The 15,912-nt window shown below is 45.0% G+C and overlaps 1 protein-coding gene across 6 annotated transcripts in view; it reads right to left on the bottom strand.

The window, feature by feature from the left end:
• KIAA0232 (KIAA0232 ortholog) overlaps positions 1-15,912 on the bottom strand; it is a 108,067-nt gene that overhangs the window by 46,445 nt on the left and 45,710 nt on the right. The window contains exon 4 of one of the 6 annotated variants that reach the window (XM_045018560.1): positions 14,823-15,911. The exons of the other annotated variants lie outside the window; for them this stretch is intronic. Coding sequence (XP_044874495.1) covers positions 15,837-15,911 — 75 coding nt within the window. The 3' untranslated portion in view covers positions 14,823-15,836. Of the gene's footprint in view, positions 1-14,822; position 15,912 lie in introns of those variants that run through there. 6 annotated transcript variants of the gene reach the window in all.

Genomic DNA, 15,912 nt, shown 5'->3' with positions numbered 1-15,912 from the left:
CTGAAGTTGAAGTATCTTAGTTCAACTTACCTGGCTGTCCTCACAGTGGCGAGTCGACTGCCACGGCTCCCCGTCAACTACACTTACTCCTCCTGCCGAGGTGGAGTATGGGCGTCGATTAGTGGATCGATTTATCGCGTCCAGATGAGACGTGATAAAATCAATCCCCGATACACTGAACACTACCCACCAATCCAGCGGGTAGTATAGACATACCCTTAGACAAACCTACTGGCAATAGCTACCACCACCATTTACCTTCTGAATTTGACCCAAACATCTTTTTAACCTTTTTGGTATGTATGAATGTGATGTACACTTCTTTCCAAAGGTACTACATACAGCACACAGAGGTTAACAAGTGATTAAACAGATGCAAAAGAGGCAGATTTGCCTGCATCGCCGTGTTGGCGCAATGCATTTCTTTTAAAAAAATATTTATATACACACACTCACCCCCTCCCTGCTTACTTCTCAGTAGAGGAATTGGCAGGAATGAGAACATAAGGTGATACTGATCCCCTAAAACTTCATTGTGTAAAAAAGACCAAACTGTACAATTAAAATTGCTTTTCCATTCTGAAATAATATGCTCATTTGAAAAGTCATACTGAAGTAATGGCTTGAGCTCTTTAATTTCTAAGTTTAATTATTTAAAGTTAAAGTGACAAAGCAATTACCTAACCCAGTTAACTGCGACTGCAGGGTTGAAAGTGCTAAATATAAAACTTCACAGCATATACTTAACTCAAGATGACTCAGCAATATTGAACATTAGGTTATATCTCCTATGTTTATGAACTACCTACTATTTAAAAAGGTAGAAAAGAATAGCATACTATGGATGTGTGGTTGCAGTGGCTGTCAGTATATACATGCACCATCTACAGTAGCTTTTTTGTTCGTTTGTTTGTTTTAAAAAGTAGCACAGAAAGAGCTGGTCTTGTTTCCACTCTGCTCTGAAGAATGACTACATGAAAGACAACCTGTGGCAACTTTATAAAAGCTAAGCAATTTAAAATCACTACACTAACCTAACACAAATACATGTAAGAAAAAGGTAATCTGCTTACCATTATGCTGAAGAAATGAAAAAGTTTTGGAATCATACACTCAGTTTCCGCCTGCATCACAAAACTAATACTTAAATCAGCTGACATACTGCATGCTGTTATGCACAGCAATCCTATGTAGCGAGCACTAGGTTAAAAAAAAGCCTACAGTGCAGAATGTCAAGCCTCTAGAGATCATTTATTCAACTTCTTACCGCACTGTGTAAAACAGACTGCAGATTAGCAAAGTAACACCTCACAAGCAGTGATAAAATGCTTTAATATTCTCTTATAGACTGTGAGATGTATTTAACAAATCAATACAATATTGTTAAGGGATATATCTTAGCCATTACACCCCAAGTTTCAGAAAAATCTAAAGTAACCCAGCTAGTGTCCGTTTGTCTCAGTAGGATATGTAATTATATGAATTTAAAACACTAAAAATTATCTACCCCTGAAGTGCCTTGCTTTTCTTAGTTTTAAGCTCTGCAATATTTATATTGGTTTTGATTATTTTAAGAAGTATTTATCCCAACATGAAATACACAGAACTTAATCACAATAGCATCTACAACAATATCATGTGGTTAACTCTCACGATTTCTGTCTTCGGGTGGAGTATGAAATATTGTTTAAGCTTATTTCAGCTACTAAACTAGCTTCCAATAATAGTCCCTCTTTTTCCCCCTTCAAGATCTGGAGGTGAGGTTTCTAACCCACCACTTTTAAAATTTGTATTTTTAGTTTTTCCCTTCCCCTCAAATCAATCCCTCATTTTCCCTCTCTGTTGTAGTATCTTCCAGGATCCACCTACTCCCATCCCTCCTCTTTTTACTTCCATCCCAATCCATCAAAGATATTCTTTTTTGGCATTCTGTCCACTTGTTGAGGGCTAGACTAGCTCATATAAGGATAGGTGCCAGATTACTAGTTTGGGAGTGACTATGCTAATAGATAAGGCTGAGAGTTTGTCATGGAAGTCACGGATTCTGTGACTTTCTGGGACCTCCGTGACTTCTGCAGTGGCCAGTGCAGCTGGCCCGGGGGCCGCCTGAGCAGCTCGGGCAGCCCCATGACCAGCCGCACCGACTGCTGCTGAAGCAGTCTTGGGCCACCTCCCCCAGCAGCAGATTTTTGGATGTAGGAGGGGCTCAGGGCTGGGACGCGGGAGGAGGTGAGGGCTCTGGGCAGTGCTTACTTTGACAGGCTCCCCGGAAGTGGCAACATGTTCCTCCCTATCAGCTTCTAGTTCCACGTGCCGCCTCTGCCCACAGGCACCGCCCCCATAGCTCCCATTGGCTGTGGTTCCCGGCCAATGGGAGCTGGCGCTTGGACAGAGGGAGAGACATGTCACTGCTTCCGGGAGTGCCGAGAGGAGCCGGGTAGGAGGTCTGCCAGTCCCGCCAATCCTCCCCCTCCCCCAAGCACTACGGTGCCCCTCAGACCATGCCCCTCCCCCCACAGCACCCGCAGCACCCCCACACCCCCAAGATTAGTCAGGGATATGTAGTACAAGTCATGGCCAGGTCACGGGCAGTGAATTTTTGTTAACTGCCCCGACCTATCCATGACTTTTAGTAAAAATACTTGTGACTAAAACATAGCCTTACTAATAGATAAATTAAGCCTCTGAATTTGCCCAATCAGAAAAAACAAGCAGTCAATCTGACTGCTTGTTAACTTAAGATTTCTGTGACTTTTCTCCGTTCAACCTGCCTCTTGCTTACAAAATAGCATAGCTTTATCTAGAGCAAATCAACATACTCTTTCAGTTAACCAAAGAGTGAGAGAAATCAAAGGCAGCAATCCTCAAGCACGCAAGATAAAAGGAGATCACTAAATTCACACCCAAACTCTCATTTGTTGCTACTAGACCACTGAATGAGTCTCCTTTACTCTCTCTCCTTTTCTCTACTCCATTGCAGAGGGCCTTTTCCAACAGCACCCACAGACAAACAAAACTGGTGTGATGGTTCAACATTTTCACTAGACTCCTGTCAGTGCTGTGAAAAAGTCTATATTCATGAGCACAGATACTACACTCCTCTGTCAAGAGTCTCCTGCAGTAGGTGAAGAGAAATAACATTAAATATGAGATCTGTAGGATTTCATTTCTAGTTTAAAAAAGTAACTAATACCTCTATAAAATCCCTCAAAGTGACATGTACAGCCAGATGCAATATCAATTAAATGCATCCGGTTGAAACATAACACTTTAGATAACATTATGAAAGGTGGTAGGTTTCATATACTCATTTCCAAATTTAAGTATCTGTTAATATTTTTAAGAGAGGAAAAAAAGGCAAAGTTTTTGCTTATTTTGCTTCTAAAGAGAAGAGAGCCTGCACACTTTTTAAAATTTGTGGTCTTCAATTAGTACAGAAGATTTGCCTTTAAAAAAAAATAAGTCCACCAATTTGCTGTGTTTGGAATACTTTATACAATTTAAAAATGTTGATTTAACCAATTTTAACTCAAAGACAAAAAACTGTCTCTGTCAACAATTATCTATGCCAAGTTCCAGCCCATTAAAACGCAACTGTCAGAGTTACATTTGTAGGCAGGAGAGATTATATTTTGTGTCTTTAAGGCTTCAGCCAGGAGCTTCAAAAGACTGGGTCCCATTGGGAGCCTGAAGATAAGCTGTAATCCAGGGTAAGTATATCAGGCCCAGTATAGTCATTCTAAAGCAGGGGTTATCAAACTGGGTGTCAGGACCCCTCAGGGGGTCACGAGGTTATTACACAGGGGGTCACAAGCTGTCAGCCTCCACCCCAAACCCTGCTTTGCCTCCAGCATTTATTATGGTGTTAAATATATTTTAGAAGAGTTTTTAATTTATAAGGGGGCGGGGGGAGGGTCGCACTCAGAGGCTTGCTATGTGAAACAGTACAAACATTTGAGAACAACTGTTCTAATGTTTATTTGAATACAGTTACCATCCAGTAGGTTTAGCATGTTTTCTCAGTTTCTGCTACCATGATGGTCACATCTCATGATTATTTTACCAAGTTTCTAGTCTACAGAACTGAAGGTAGCATGAGTAAGTAAGGATATATGGCTCTTTATCCTATTTTCAGTGGATCTGTTAAGTCATTACCTATTCCCTCTCAATGGTATTATTTGGCTAGGGGCCAGTTGACTGAGCTTGCCTTCTATGACATATCAGCGAAACAGCTGCCTGTACTGAGAAATTTGAACAATTCAGAGCTAGATATTATAAATGACATCTTCCTAAAATTACTTAAAAATATATGTACAATATAATCTACTTAGCTAGCTATGACTTTGCATCTTGTTCCATGTGAAGCAAGGTAAAGTCTTCCTTGTTCTGCCCTGAACTGTGTCCTAGCCTTTTCTTTGTCTGTCATATCTTATTTAGCTACAAGTCTTTTCTATATTGGTGAAGCACCATAGTAAATTAAAGGCAGTATATTTTAATTGTTAATGATAATTATAATAGTGATATGAGAATTAGTCACTACAGTTTCCCTTTGGGTTCATAGTATACTTTAAATCTTAAAAAGCAATTAATCACTTTCATAAAATACGGCTTTGAACAATGAGATACAAGTTCTTTGTTTCACTTTTTGATAGTGTATAACTGCAGTGCACCAGAATGCTTTTCTTGGCATGTGGCCTGTCACCAAGTGAAAGATTAAGCAGCTGTTCTGGGTGAATCAACTGTTAAGACATATGAACTGACTAAGGTACAAAATGTGACTCACCGCAACTGTACATTTGTTGCTAAACTTACTCTGTCAAATGTAGACAGTTTTTAAAGAGTCAATGTTTTCATTTGCCTAAAAGATTGCTTACATGTTACAAAATACAAATTATACGTTAACTGCACTGTAAAACATTTTTAAAAGTTTGAATATAAAATTTAATGCAAAGAATAGAAAAATGTATGCATATTTACCTGAAAATTTCCTTTCTTTCAAGTAATAACGTCCACAGATCTGTTAAAATGGGTATTTCAGTCTGCTTCCAACTTGGAGGCAGAACCAGACCTCTCCGTCAGCCACTAGCAGCAAGGGAAAGCCCTGACTCCTAAAGTTCCCTCCGGCTGAGATAACTTTCACAGACAGGGAATTCAAAACTACTTTCCTACATCACAGATTGTGTTAAATATAATTTGTGGGGGAACAACAATTTTTCCAACTGCAGAGCATAGTAATTTCCGCTAACTGACAACGAACCTAAATCCTTGGATGTCAATTTTCATTGCTCTGCCAGATGATTAATTTGTCTTCATTTGTCTTTGGCTGGATCTGTGGCCCTTATTATTTGACTAAAGTATTTTTTCAGGTAAGCACAGATATATTTTCCTATTCTTTTTCTAAAGGTCCACAGATCCATTATCATGGAATTTTCAAAGCAGTGTGCCCACAGGGTGGGAGGTAAATATCGTCTTCATCTTCCCCTAGTACTAAGCCATAGAAAAGACTTCTCCCAAAATAAAGAAAATGGCATTTGCTAAGACTAGATAACCAAAATGCAGAATTTGATGAACACATGGCTGACTGGCAGATTTCAATACAGGAGACATGACTGTCTGACCTGAGGTTGACAGTGCTTTGATAATTCCTTGAAAGAGAAATATTTCTTGAATTTACTTAGGGAATGAATGTTATGATAGTTGTGAGAATCACATTCCTGAATTAAAAATACAACACTAGGTCTTGACAGAGAGAGAAAGCTCCCAACTTCAAATAAAAAACCCTTATCTGACTAGAGATGGTAACATCAGCAGGCCTATTCTAAAAGATCTGTGGTATAATGAAGCCTCCTGTAGGGCTTCAATCTGGGTAGTGCTGGCAAGGAGCAGAATGAGATTTCAAGATTATGCTCTATAACCTTGCAGGGTTGGAATATAGTGGATGCCCTAAGGAAGCATTTAGTGCTGGGATTGGTATAATCTTCCTTTTCTTGAAAATGCTGAGAACATTATACTACAGAAAGCTGATCTTTTTACTTGGATTTTTATACACACAAAATAAAGCCCTGCTGGGGGAACTCAAAGCCAGGGCCGGCTCCAGACCCCAGCGCGCGCTTGGGGCGGCATTTTGCCGGCAGGGTGGCAGGCGGCTCCGGCAGACCTTCCGCAGTCATGCCTGCGGGAGGTCCACTGGAGCCGCAGGACCAGTGGACCTCCCGCAGGCATGACTGCGGAGGGTTCACTGGTCCCGCGGCTCGGGTGGACCTCCCGCAGGCATGCCAGCGGATACTCCACCGGAGCCGCAGGACCAGCGGAACCTCCGCAAGAGGTCCCCCGGAGCCGCGGGACTGGTGACCGCCAGAGTGCGCCCCGCAGCACGCCGCCCTGCTTGGGGCGGCGGGATTCCTAGAGCCGCCCCTGCTCAAGGCTATGTTTCACTGGTTTAACACAATAGTTAAAACTATGGATATTACACCAACCAGCAGAATAAGTTCTATTTGTTGTCTTCTATTTTGGTATCCATAAACCCAATATCACTTCATCCAAGTATTCACTATAAACCCGTCTAGTTTCGAATGGCAGGACTGGTCTTGCAACAGAAAACTTCTGTGAGACCATCAAATATCTAATGTGAGGCAGCCTGAGAGCCATAGCCTTGTCAGACAAAGGCATAAACAGTATCCATGCCCAGCTCTCTCATTCCTATCTTTTTGTACTGTCCTGAGAAGCAGTGAAAATGGTGGGAAGTCATTCACCACCTCATTTCCCTGGTCCAGACGCAGAGAGGAGTAAGCAGGGCACTTTATTTACTATTTCCAGATGCAAAGAGGTCAATCACCAGCTCAACAATTAACTTACAATGAATGAGATATTTCTAGGTGCAGGTGCCACTCTGCTAATCCATCTTTTGCAATGCAAGTCTGTGTGTTCATCTCCCCTTTGACAGTCAGCACACACAGCTAGGAAATTCTGATCCAGCCAACGCAGGAAAATTCTCTTTGGAGTAGGGTTAATCATATTCTTCCCAATTATCATGAAAACTCTATCAGACACGTTGACTGTGGTGACCAGAACAAATCTGTTACACGGTGAAGGAGCAGTGCTCTGAGACCTCAGTGAATCACTGTGTTTCAGAGGTTGGATGCTGTGCTGTCTCTTTCTAGTATCCATTCCCTGAACTGAATCAGAAAGATCGTTAACAACAACAAATCTGCATTCACTAGCTGTGGGGGCACAGCTATACATCTGAAGCTAAATCTCTCCCAACAGCTGAGATAAGATATGATGCAGAGGGGATACCTGGAATTATTGGACAGGTAGCATATGAACTCTTGATCACTAAAGCATGCCTGCATAAGAACTGAATTTTTGTTTCTGTGGCACCACTTGTTTTCCTTTATGAACATCTCCACCTTCTGCTAACATTCTTCCGAGATGAGACCTTGGTACCCGACAATATTCATCCTCAGCCAGGGTCTATCATAGACTTCCCTGGTACTAAGTGTCTGTCCTGAAACCAAGATACTCCAGGGACGTTATCACTGTGCGCTTGCTTCTGAACCTGAATCAGAAAAGTTGTCCAAGAAGAGAAGTGAATTTCCTTTTCCCCATAAAGCCAACATTATTGCTATCATGATCCTGGAGAGACACCCTGGGAGAACATTTAAGATCAAATGATACTGATTGAGACTGGGTGAAGAAAAAACCTGCCTCTCCTCTGAAAAACAATTATCGAAGGATGGTAAAATGGGAATGTTTTGAAGACAACGCTTCATCAGGAAAAATGGTTACTCCTCATCTTGTAACTGATGTTCTTTGAGATGTGCTGCTCACATCCATTCCAGTTAGGTGTGTATGCGCGCGCCACGTGCAGTTGTCGGAAAGTTTTCCCCTAGCGGCACCCATCGGGTCGGCTGTAAGAGCCCCATGGAGTGGCACATCTATGGCACTCAATATATGACCCTGCCAATCCGGGGCCTACTAAGTTCCTTCTTGCCAGCTACTCCGACAGGTGGGAAGGCAGGTGGGTCTGGAATTGATCTGAGCAACACATCTCGAAGAACAGTGATGAGTAGCTGAGTAACCGTTTTTTCTTCTTCAAGTGCTTGCTCACATCAATTCCAGTTAGGTGACTTCCAAGCCCTACCTCAGAGGTGTGGTTGGAGTTACAAAGCATCAGACTGGAGCACTGCTCTGCCGAAGGCTGCATCATCATCTCTAACATGCTTGGTTATAGCATACTGAGTGGCAAATGTGTGCCGTCCTGCAGATTTCTTGAATTGGCACCTGAACCAGGAACGCTGCCAATAAGGCCTGCGCCCTCATGGAATGGGTCATGAGAGCTGGGGCTGGAACATTAACTAATTTGTAGCAGGTGCGAATGCAGGACATAAGCGACAATGAGATCCTCTGCGACGAGACCGGGAGACCTTTCATACGGTCTGCTACTGCCATGAATAGTTGGTTCGACTTCCAGGTCAGGCCTGAGCTGCACCTTGTCCTCAACAAAGGGGAGAGGAACGGGTGCCACCCTACTTACGTAAAGCATTGCAGTTGTGTTGTCCATCATGACTCCCACACATTGACCGCTGAAGCAGGCCTGGAAGGTTGGCATGCTAGCCAAATGGCTCTCAACTCCTTGATACTGATGTGGAGTGAGAGCTTGTCTTGAGACCAGAGGCCCTGTGTCTGAAGGTTCCCCAGGTGTGCAACCCACCCCAATGCTGACGCATCTGTTACCAGGGACAGGGAGGGTTGAGGTCTATGGAAGGGGACTCCCTTGCACACGTCTTGGTTGAGCCACCAGTCCAGGGACTGGAGGATGTGACCTGGAAGAGTGACCAGAGTCCAGACTGTCACGTCCCAGGCAGTACGCTGACGTGAGCCAAATCTTGAGAGGTCTGAGACACATTCTGGCATGCTGTGTACCACGTATGTACAAGATGCAATTTGACCGAGTAGTCTCAGGCAGGCTCTTGCTGTGGAGGTAGGGTACTGTCTGAGTAGAATCCCTTGCCCCTTAGCTGCCGAGGAATCTGGAGTTGCTCATGAGAAGGATCCCTGAAGAGGGACGGAGAAGGGGGTAGGAGTAGAACTGGAGAGAATAGCCCACTTGTACCATGCGAAGAACTCAGTAGTCCAATGTTATTTAGGACCAAGCACGGTAGAAGTGGGATAGACAGTTCAGAAAACAGGGTTGAGGATGTGGTCCATAGTCTGGCACGCTATCCCCGGGCGCACCTTCAAAAGACCTGCTTGGAGCCCGAAGAGCTACATGCCTGGCCCTGGGTAGGCATGTAAGAGCCCCATGTAAGAGGGCTGGGATGGCTTCTGCCTGCCATTCCTACCACACTTCCTAGAAAAGTCCTTGTCTAGGATGCGGTTGGTAGGGACGTTGAGAGGTCTGTGGTTTAAAATGTTTCCGCTGAGTAGCGAGGGTGTGCACACCCAGTGACTTCAGCGTAGCCTTCAAGTCTTTTAGGCTATGCAGCCTAGAGTCAGTGTGCTCTGCAGATAATCCTGCCCTATCAAAGGCCAGGTCCTGGAGGGGTTGCTGGACCTCAGGTGGCAGACCTGAGGCCTGCAGCCATGAGCTTCTCCTCATGGCCAAGCCAGAGGACAAGGTGCACGCCACTGAGTTTGCAGCCTCCAGTGAGGCCTGTAAAGAGGTCCGTGCCACTGCCTTGCCCTCCTCAACAATGGCCCCAAACTCCTCCCTGGACTCCGAGGACAACAGTTCCCTAAATTTCAACATGAAGTTCCAGGAATTGAAGATGCATCTGCTCAGGATTGCCTGCTGATTAGCAATCCTGAGCTGTAACCCCTCCCATGGAATAGACCTTCTTGCCAAAAGGTTGAATCCTTTAGAGTCTTTGGACTTTGGAGTGAGTCCCTGTTGCCCCTGCCTCTCTCGTTCATTCACCACTGACACTACCATGCAGCAGGGCTATGGGTCGGTGTACAAATACTTGTATCCCTTAGAGGAGATGAAGTATATCTTTTCTACACATGGATGGTCTTGATAAGTGGCAGGCCCACTCTGGATGGACCTTCCGGGGCCAGCATGTCCGCCATCGGGTCCTCTTGTTCTGCCACCTCCTCAGCCTGTAGGCCCATGTTGCACGCCACTCTGCACAGCAGGTCCTGGTGGGCGTGACTCTAATGGCAGCGGCCCTGAAGCAGAAGTCCCTGCCACAGCCTTTTCCAGAGAGGACAATGAGAACGCAAGCAGAGGAACAGAGTCATCCTGGATTTCCTGGTCCATTGGGACCTCCTGCCCAGCCTCCTGTTCCGGGTCGATTATCCCTGGATCCACTGAAGGAGCACGGCCAGCTCTAGGAAAGGCACTGAGGCTGCAGTACTCTCAGCACCCCTGGGGGCAGGGTGGCTGGCCGACCAGTAGACCTTGGACAAGGTACCCTGGGCCTCGTGATATGCCCAAGGGGTCCAAAAGGGGCACTGTGCCAGCCTCTGCCATTGTGCTGGCCATGGCATTGTGCCCACATCAGGACATCTACGTGCCAACCTGTGCCGGTTCCAGCATGAGTATCTGAACCCTGCCTCCGAGTCCGAAAATGAGGACCAGGATCTAGATGGCCATGACAGTGCTGAGCGAAGCTGGGCTGGTGATTGGTGCCACAAGGATGGGGAGTGGTGCTGGGATCCAGGGTGGCACCATGACAATGACTGGTGCAGAGACCTTGAATGGTGCCATGATGTCCGGTGCCGAGAACAGTACCTCCACCAAGTCAGAGATCAGTGCCGGGATGGTGAGCAGTGCCGCAAGTCAGAGTGTCATTGTGAGATGGATCGGTGATGGGACTCAGAGCAGTGCTTCCCTGTCAGTACCGGCAAACAGTGCCTTGGAGATGCAGGCGGACGCAACATTGCTGGCTTTCCCTGTGACTATACCTCCTTCAGTGGTGCCGGAGGCTTGTTGCAGAGGGCCAGGGACCCTACTGGTGTCATGGCAATGAGGTCCCTCACGGCCTCAAAACGTGTCTGGGGTGCATGGTAGCCCTACTTCTTCGACCATATGGCTTGGGGAGACCAACGGCACTGGACTCAATGGTCCCGTTTGCGGATCCGAAGTCAACAGTGCCAACTCCAAATCTCTGTGCCAGGTGCTCCCCAAAGGAGTGGGTCTCCAAGGCGGAAATCCACTACTACCCTGCTTGCAACGCCGCTCCTGTGGTGCCGGGGATGGGACCAGGTCTTGTCGTACCGAGGTGAATTGAACTTGGTGCCGGATCTTGCCGTGCTGAGGTGGACTGCAATCAGAGTCACCTCCATAAGAAGCTGCTTTAAACAGAAGTCCCGCTCTTTTTGTGTTCTAGGGCGAAACCCTTTACAAATCCTGCACCTATTGTCTTGGTGCACCTCCCACCAGACACGTTAGACTGTTAGGATATAGTTATTTAAGACGGTCTGTAAAGGCCTATACTTTAAGAACTTAAGTGTATTTTTATCACTTAGCTAGTTATAGAGTTATAAAACAAAGAATCAAAATCACAGTCCACCTGTTCCTGGGCCTTCTCTCACTGTGACAGTCTGAGGCCTGGTTCTTAGGCTAAGGCCTTTGGCTAAGCAGCAGAGGCAGCCATAAGCTGGGAAGCGAACGGTCACATCCTCACCTTCCAAACTAGTCACATTGAAATAAGGTGGTAATGGGCTGTTAGAAATACAGTCCCGTCCTGATAATGCCTACCACCACCAGATAAAGATAGTTAAAGTAAACTTAACATAGCATCCTGTCTGGCAAGAAATCACTTCTCAATAGTTGTGGTTGTGAAACCCTCATTTCTGCATGTTTTATCTTTATGGCCCCCACTTTCTATTGTTAATCTGTCTGGTTCTCCAATTGTTTCTGTCTGCTGTATAATTAATTTTGCTAGGTGTAAGTTAATTAGGGTAGTGGGATATAATTGGTTAGAGACTTATGTTACAATATGTTAGTACTGGCTAGATTGGTTATGGTACAGCTAAGAATATTACTATATAAATTAGGGGCAAACAGGAAGTAAGTTGGGATTCAAAAATAAGGAAAAAGGAACTTGGATTTAAGCTTGCTGCAAGTTCACCCCAATTAACATTGAATTGTTTGCACCTTTGGACTTCAGGTATTGTTGCTCTCTGTTCACCCTCCCAGGGAAGTGGGAGGGTGAAGGAATAAGCCCTCTAACATAGACAAGCGGCATGGGCTTATTGCAGGAATTGCAGGGTTTGAACCCTTGGGACCAAGGCAAGCCCCGAGTTGCCAAGGTGAGATAGGTAGTCGGGGTGGAAGGCAGTTTTCCCTCTAATTTTTATCACCCACGTGCAGAATGAATGTTATGTGCACCAATATGGAGGTGACATATGGGTGTGCATAACAAAATTCATGTGGTGGGGGTGGGTCCAAGGGATTTGAAGCATGGGAGGGGAGCTCAGGGCTGGGGCAGAGGGTTGGGATGCAGGGCGTGAGGTTTCCGGCCCGGGGGTGTGTGTGCGCGGGCTCTGAGGTGGGGGCCGGGAATGAGGGGTCTGGAGTGCAGGCGGGTGCTCCGGGGCTATGCCGGCGAGAGAAGACTCTCCCCGCTCTCTCTCCCCGCAGAAGAACCTGGTTGTGAGAGGGGGAGTGAAGGAGAAGCGTCTCTCCCCACCTCAGCAGCTCTGGGGCTGCAGGATAGGCGCCCCTTCTCCGACCCCAACAGGTAGAGGCTGGGTTCGAGCATGGGGAGGGCCACCCTGGCCGCACCTGGGGCTGGGCCAGGCCATCCCGGCCGGTTCAGGCCGCAGCAGAGTTGGGGGCCGGCGGAGGGCTGCCCTAGCATGTCTAGGCTGCCCTGGCCACAGCATGTCTGGACAGCCCCAGCAGGTTCACTTACACTGGCCTCTCAGAGCCATGGTTGCTCATCTGAACCTAAAGGGACAAATGTTTTTCCCCCTTCCTAAGCTCTGCTCCATATATTTAGTACATTTTTAATTTGCATAGAGTTTTTTGCAGTGTTTTGTTAACAAAATTCTATTGTGCTGAAAATAATTCACCTTTATTAGCTCCCAACATATGCTGCAGAATGCCTATGTGTACTGAAAGCGCCCACTTGTTCTAAAAGTTTGACAACAACTCATAGGATGAGTGACAAAGTGTAATAATCATCAATGTAGTAACATCACAAAATTAAAAGTTGCATTGAGAGGGTTTTATTCATAGATCTACACCACGCACCACACAATTCCTAACAGGTCCCAAAACAATTTAACCAGGTGGAGCACAATAAACCAAAATACATCACTGTAAAGCCTGCTTGAGCTGTACAGCTCTGCGTTAAGCTCTTCTAATAGCCCTTGTATCCGACTGTTCAAATTCAGCAGACAGCCACTCCCACCTCCACCCCAGCAGCAACTTTCCCCCTCTGCTTCACAGATATAATGCAGGACACAGCAGGCAGTTATAACCATTGGACTGTGAGATCCAATCTTGTGAGTAAACAACACCAGCATCCATTCAATCTACCAAAGCACATTCAATTGTCTTTCTGTACTTGCTGAGCAGGTAGTTGAAACTGTCCTTGCTGCTCCCCCAAGATCACTATTGGCATTTCAACATCACCACTGGTAATCTGGCAGTCAGGAAACAAAGTTCCTGCTTGTAACTTTTTGAACAGATCTGTGTTCTTAAAGATGCGAGTGTCATGCATCTTCCCTAACCAGGCAACATTAATGTTGGTGAAGCATCCCCAGCGATCCACCTACACTCGCATAACCATAGAAAAGTGGCCCTTTCTGTTGATGTACTCTATGACAAGGTGGTCTGGTGCCAAAATATGGATATGAGTGCCATCTCTTGCTCCACTGCAGTTTGGGAATCCCACTGCTGCAAATGCATCCACTATATCTTGCACCTTGCCGAAAGTCACACTCCTGAGTAGCTGGAGATAATTAATGGCCCAGTCTACTTGCATGACAGCAGCCCCCACAGTGGATTTTCCAATTCCAAAATGATTTCCTACTGACCAGTGTTGAAAGTTTCCACAGTGCAATTGCCACTTACTTCTCCACTGTCAGTGCAGGTCTCATTCTGTGGGCTGGGGCAAACTCCGCACCCAGATCCAGGAATGGGGGCTTGTATAACCAGAAGTTCTGCTGTCACTGTCTGCCAATCCTGCATTATGATGCAATCCCTGCAGTCAGTGCTCATTTACTGGGTCCAGAAGTGGCGTTTCACAATCTGCCGCTGCTCCATGAATGCCACCAATCACCTTGAACTGGTTCTCGCTTTGTCCCACAGCCATCTATCCTCCATTAAATTGTCATGTTCCCTGCTGATTCTGTTTCCTCTTCAGCTCTGCGAGTGCATCCTGTACTTGCAATGCTGCTAACAACAGTGGAGAGCTGTGCAGGCTCAATGCTTCTGTCAAAGATAGTGGACAACGAGGAGGGCTGCATGGGTTCGTGGCATTTTTTTAAAACGTGCAAAAGTTATGAGATACAGATGACACTATGGGATGGAGAAAGTTGCATGTTTGGAAACTGTTCCCAGTCACCCTGAGAAACCTATTTCTGCCCCACCGTGCACTGCCAAAACTTCCCAAAAGACCATGCGCTGGATAGTGGCAAGTTGCAAACTGGGATATCTACCCATGGCGCACAGCACTGTGCATCAATACAAGCACTCCTGGTGAGTACACAGAGCACTGACGAAAGGAGCCAAGTATACACACGCAAAAGCAATATACTAAAAAAGCAGCAGCTTTATGTTAACCTAACTTACATTGGAAAAAGTTTGTAGTGGAGACATGGCCTAAAATGAATGACGTCCCTCAACATGAGGTACAGTAATGAGATACAATATGTTAATACAATATTGTCATAATGCAACATTTTAAACAATTAGAATAGTGGTCAAAAATCAAGTCAATTACCAGTAGGTCATATTCACAGAGGGCACTTTAAAGGCTTTCAGAGTTAAAATACTGAAAAGTAAAACCAACTTTGAAGCCCTACTTGTTCTCATGTAGTTTCTAATCTTTAAAGTGCACCAGGCTGAGCCATGAAAACAATCACTCTGCTAGCAGACATTACTTTTATGATTACATATCTTCTTTTCTCTCAGGACATTTACATGAGATTGCCATCTCCTCAGCATCTCTTTTCAAACTGGTAATTATACTCCTTACTAGTCTTTTGGACAAGAAATTCAAAGTGTGTTCATAACAGCTATGTTACTGCTTTCCTCATCTTAGTAGTATGGACTTCTCTGTCAGAAAACTAGTTGCATGGCACTTATGTCCTCTCACACATTTTGACTACCACCAGCAATTATAGTGAAATATTCAGATGAACATGGAGAACTGGAGGCATCAATGTTTGTCTTACAAGTAAACAGATCCACCCTAGCAGTTATTTTATCACATGTACACACACGAGATTTTTTGAACTTTACATCACCCATCCACATTCTCACATGCACTCACTAACAGGTGCTATAAACTGTTTGGTCTTCTCCTGTTAAAAATATTTAATACAGAAGATGTCCAGTCTCTACCAACCCTGATGAAGGGGCAGCCTTTTGAAACATTTCAATTTCCTTGACTTGTGGATGTACTCTCCCTCTATACACACACACACACGGTCCTGGGACTTCCTTTTCTGTTACAGATGAATATTTAAATGTTAAACTTAACAGAAAAATAATATATAAAATCTGATTTTCTACTAACAATTAGGAAACTAATTAGCAAGTATTATACACCCATTTTAGCAATTTATGATTATAAAATAAGAAAATAAAGAATGGCAAACATAAATAAAAACAAAATAAATGGATCCATCTCTTGTTTCAATTACACCCTCCACTCTCAGAGACAGAACCACCAAGCAATTCCTTTCTTGTTCATGGAAATGACATGAGAGATCAGGGACACTGCTCCCCAC

The sequence above is a fragment of the Mauremys mutica genome, chromosome 5 (assembly GCF_020497125.1).
Source record: "Mauremys mutica isolate MM-2020 ecotype Southern chromosome 5, ASM2049712v1, whole genome shotgun sequence".
Lineage (NCBI taxonomy): Eukaryota > Metazoa > Chordata > Testudines > Geoemydidae > Mauremys > Mauremys mutica.
The sequence above is the reverse complement of the archived record's forward strand: the minus strand, read 5'-3'. Positions and strand labels throughout refer to the sequence as shown.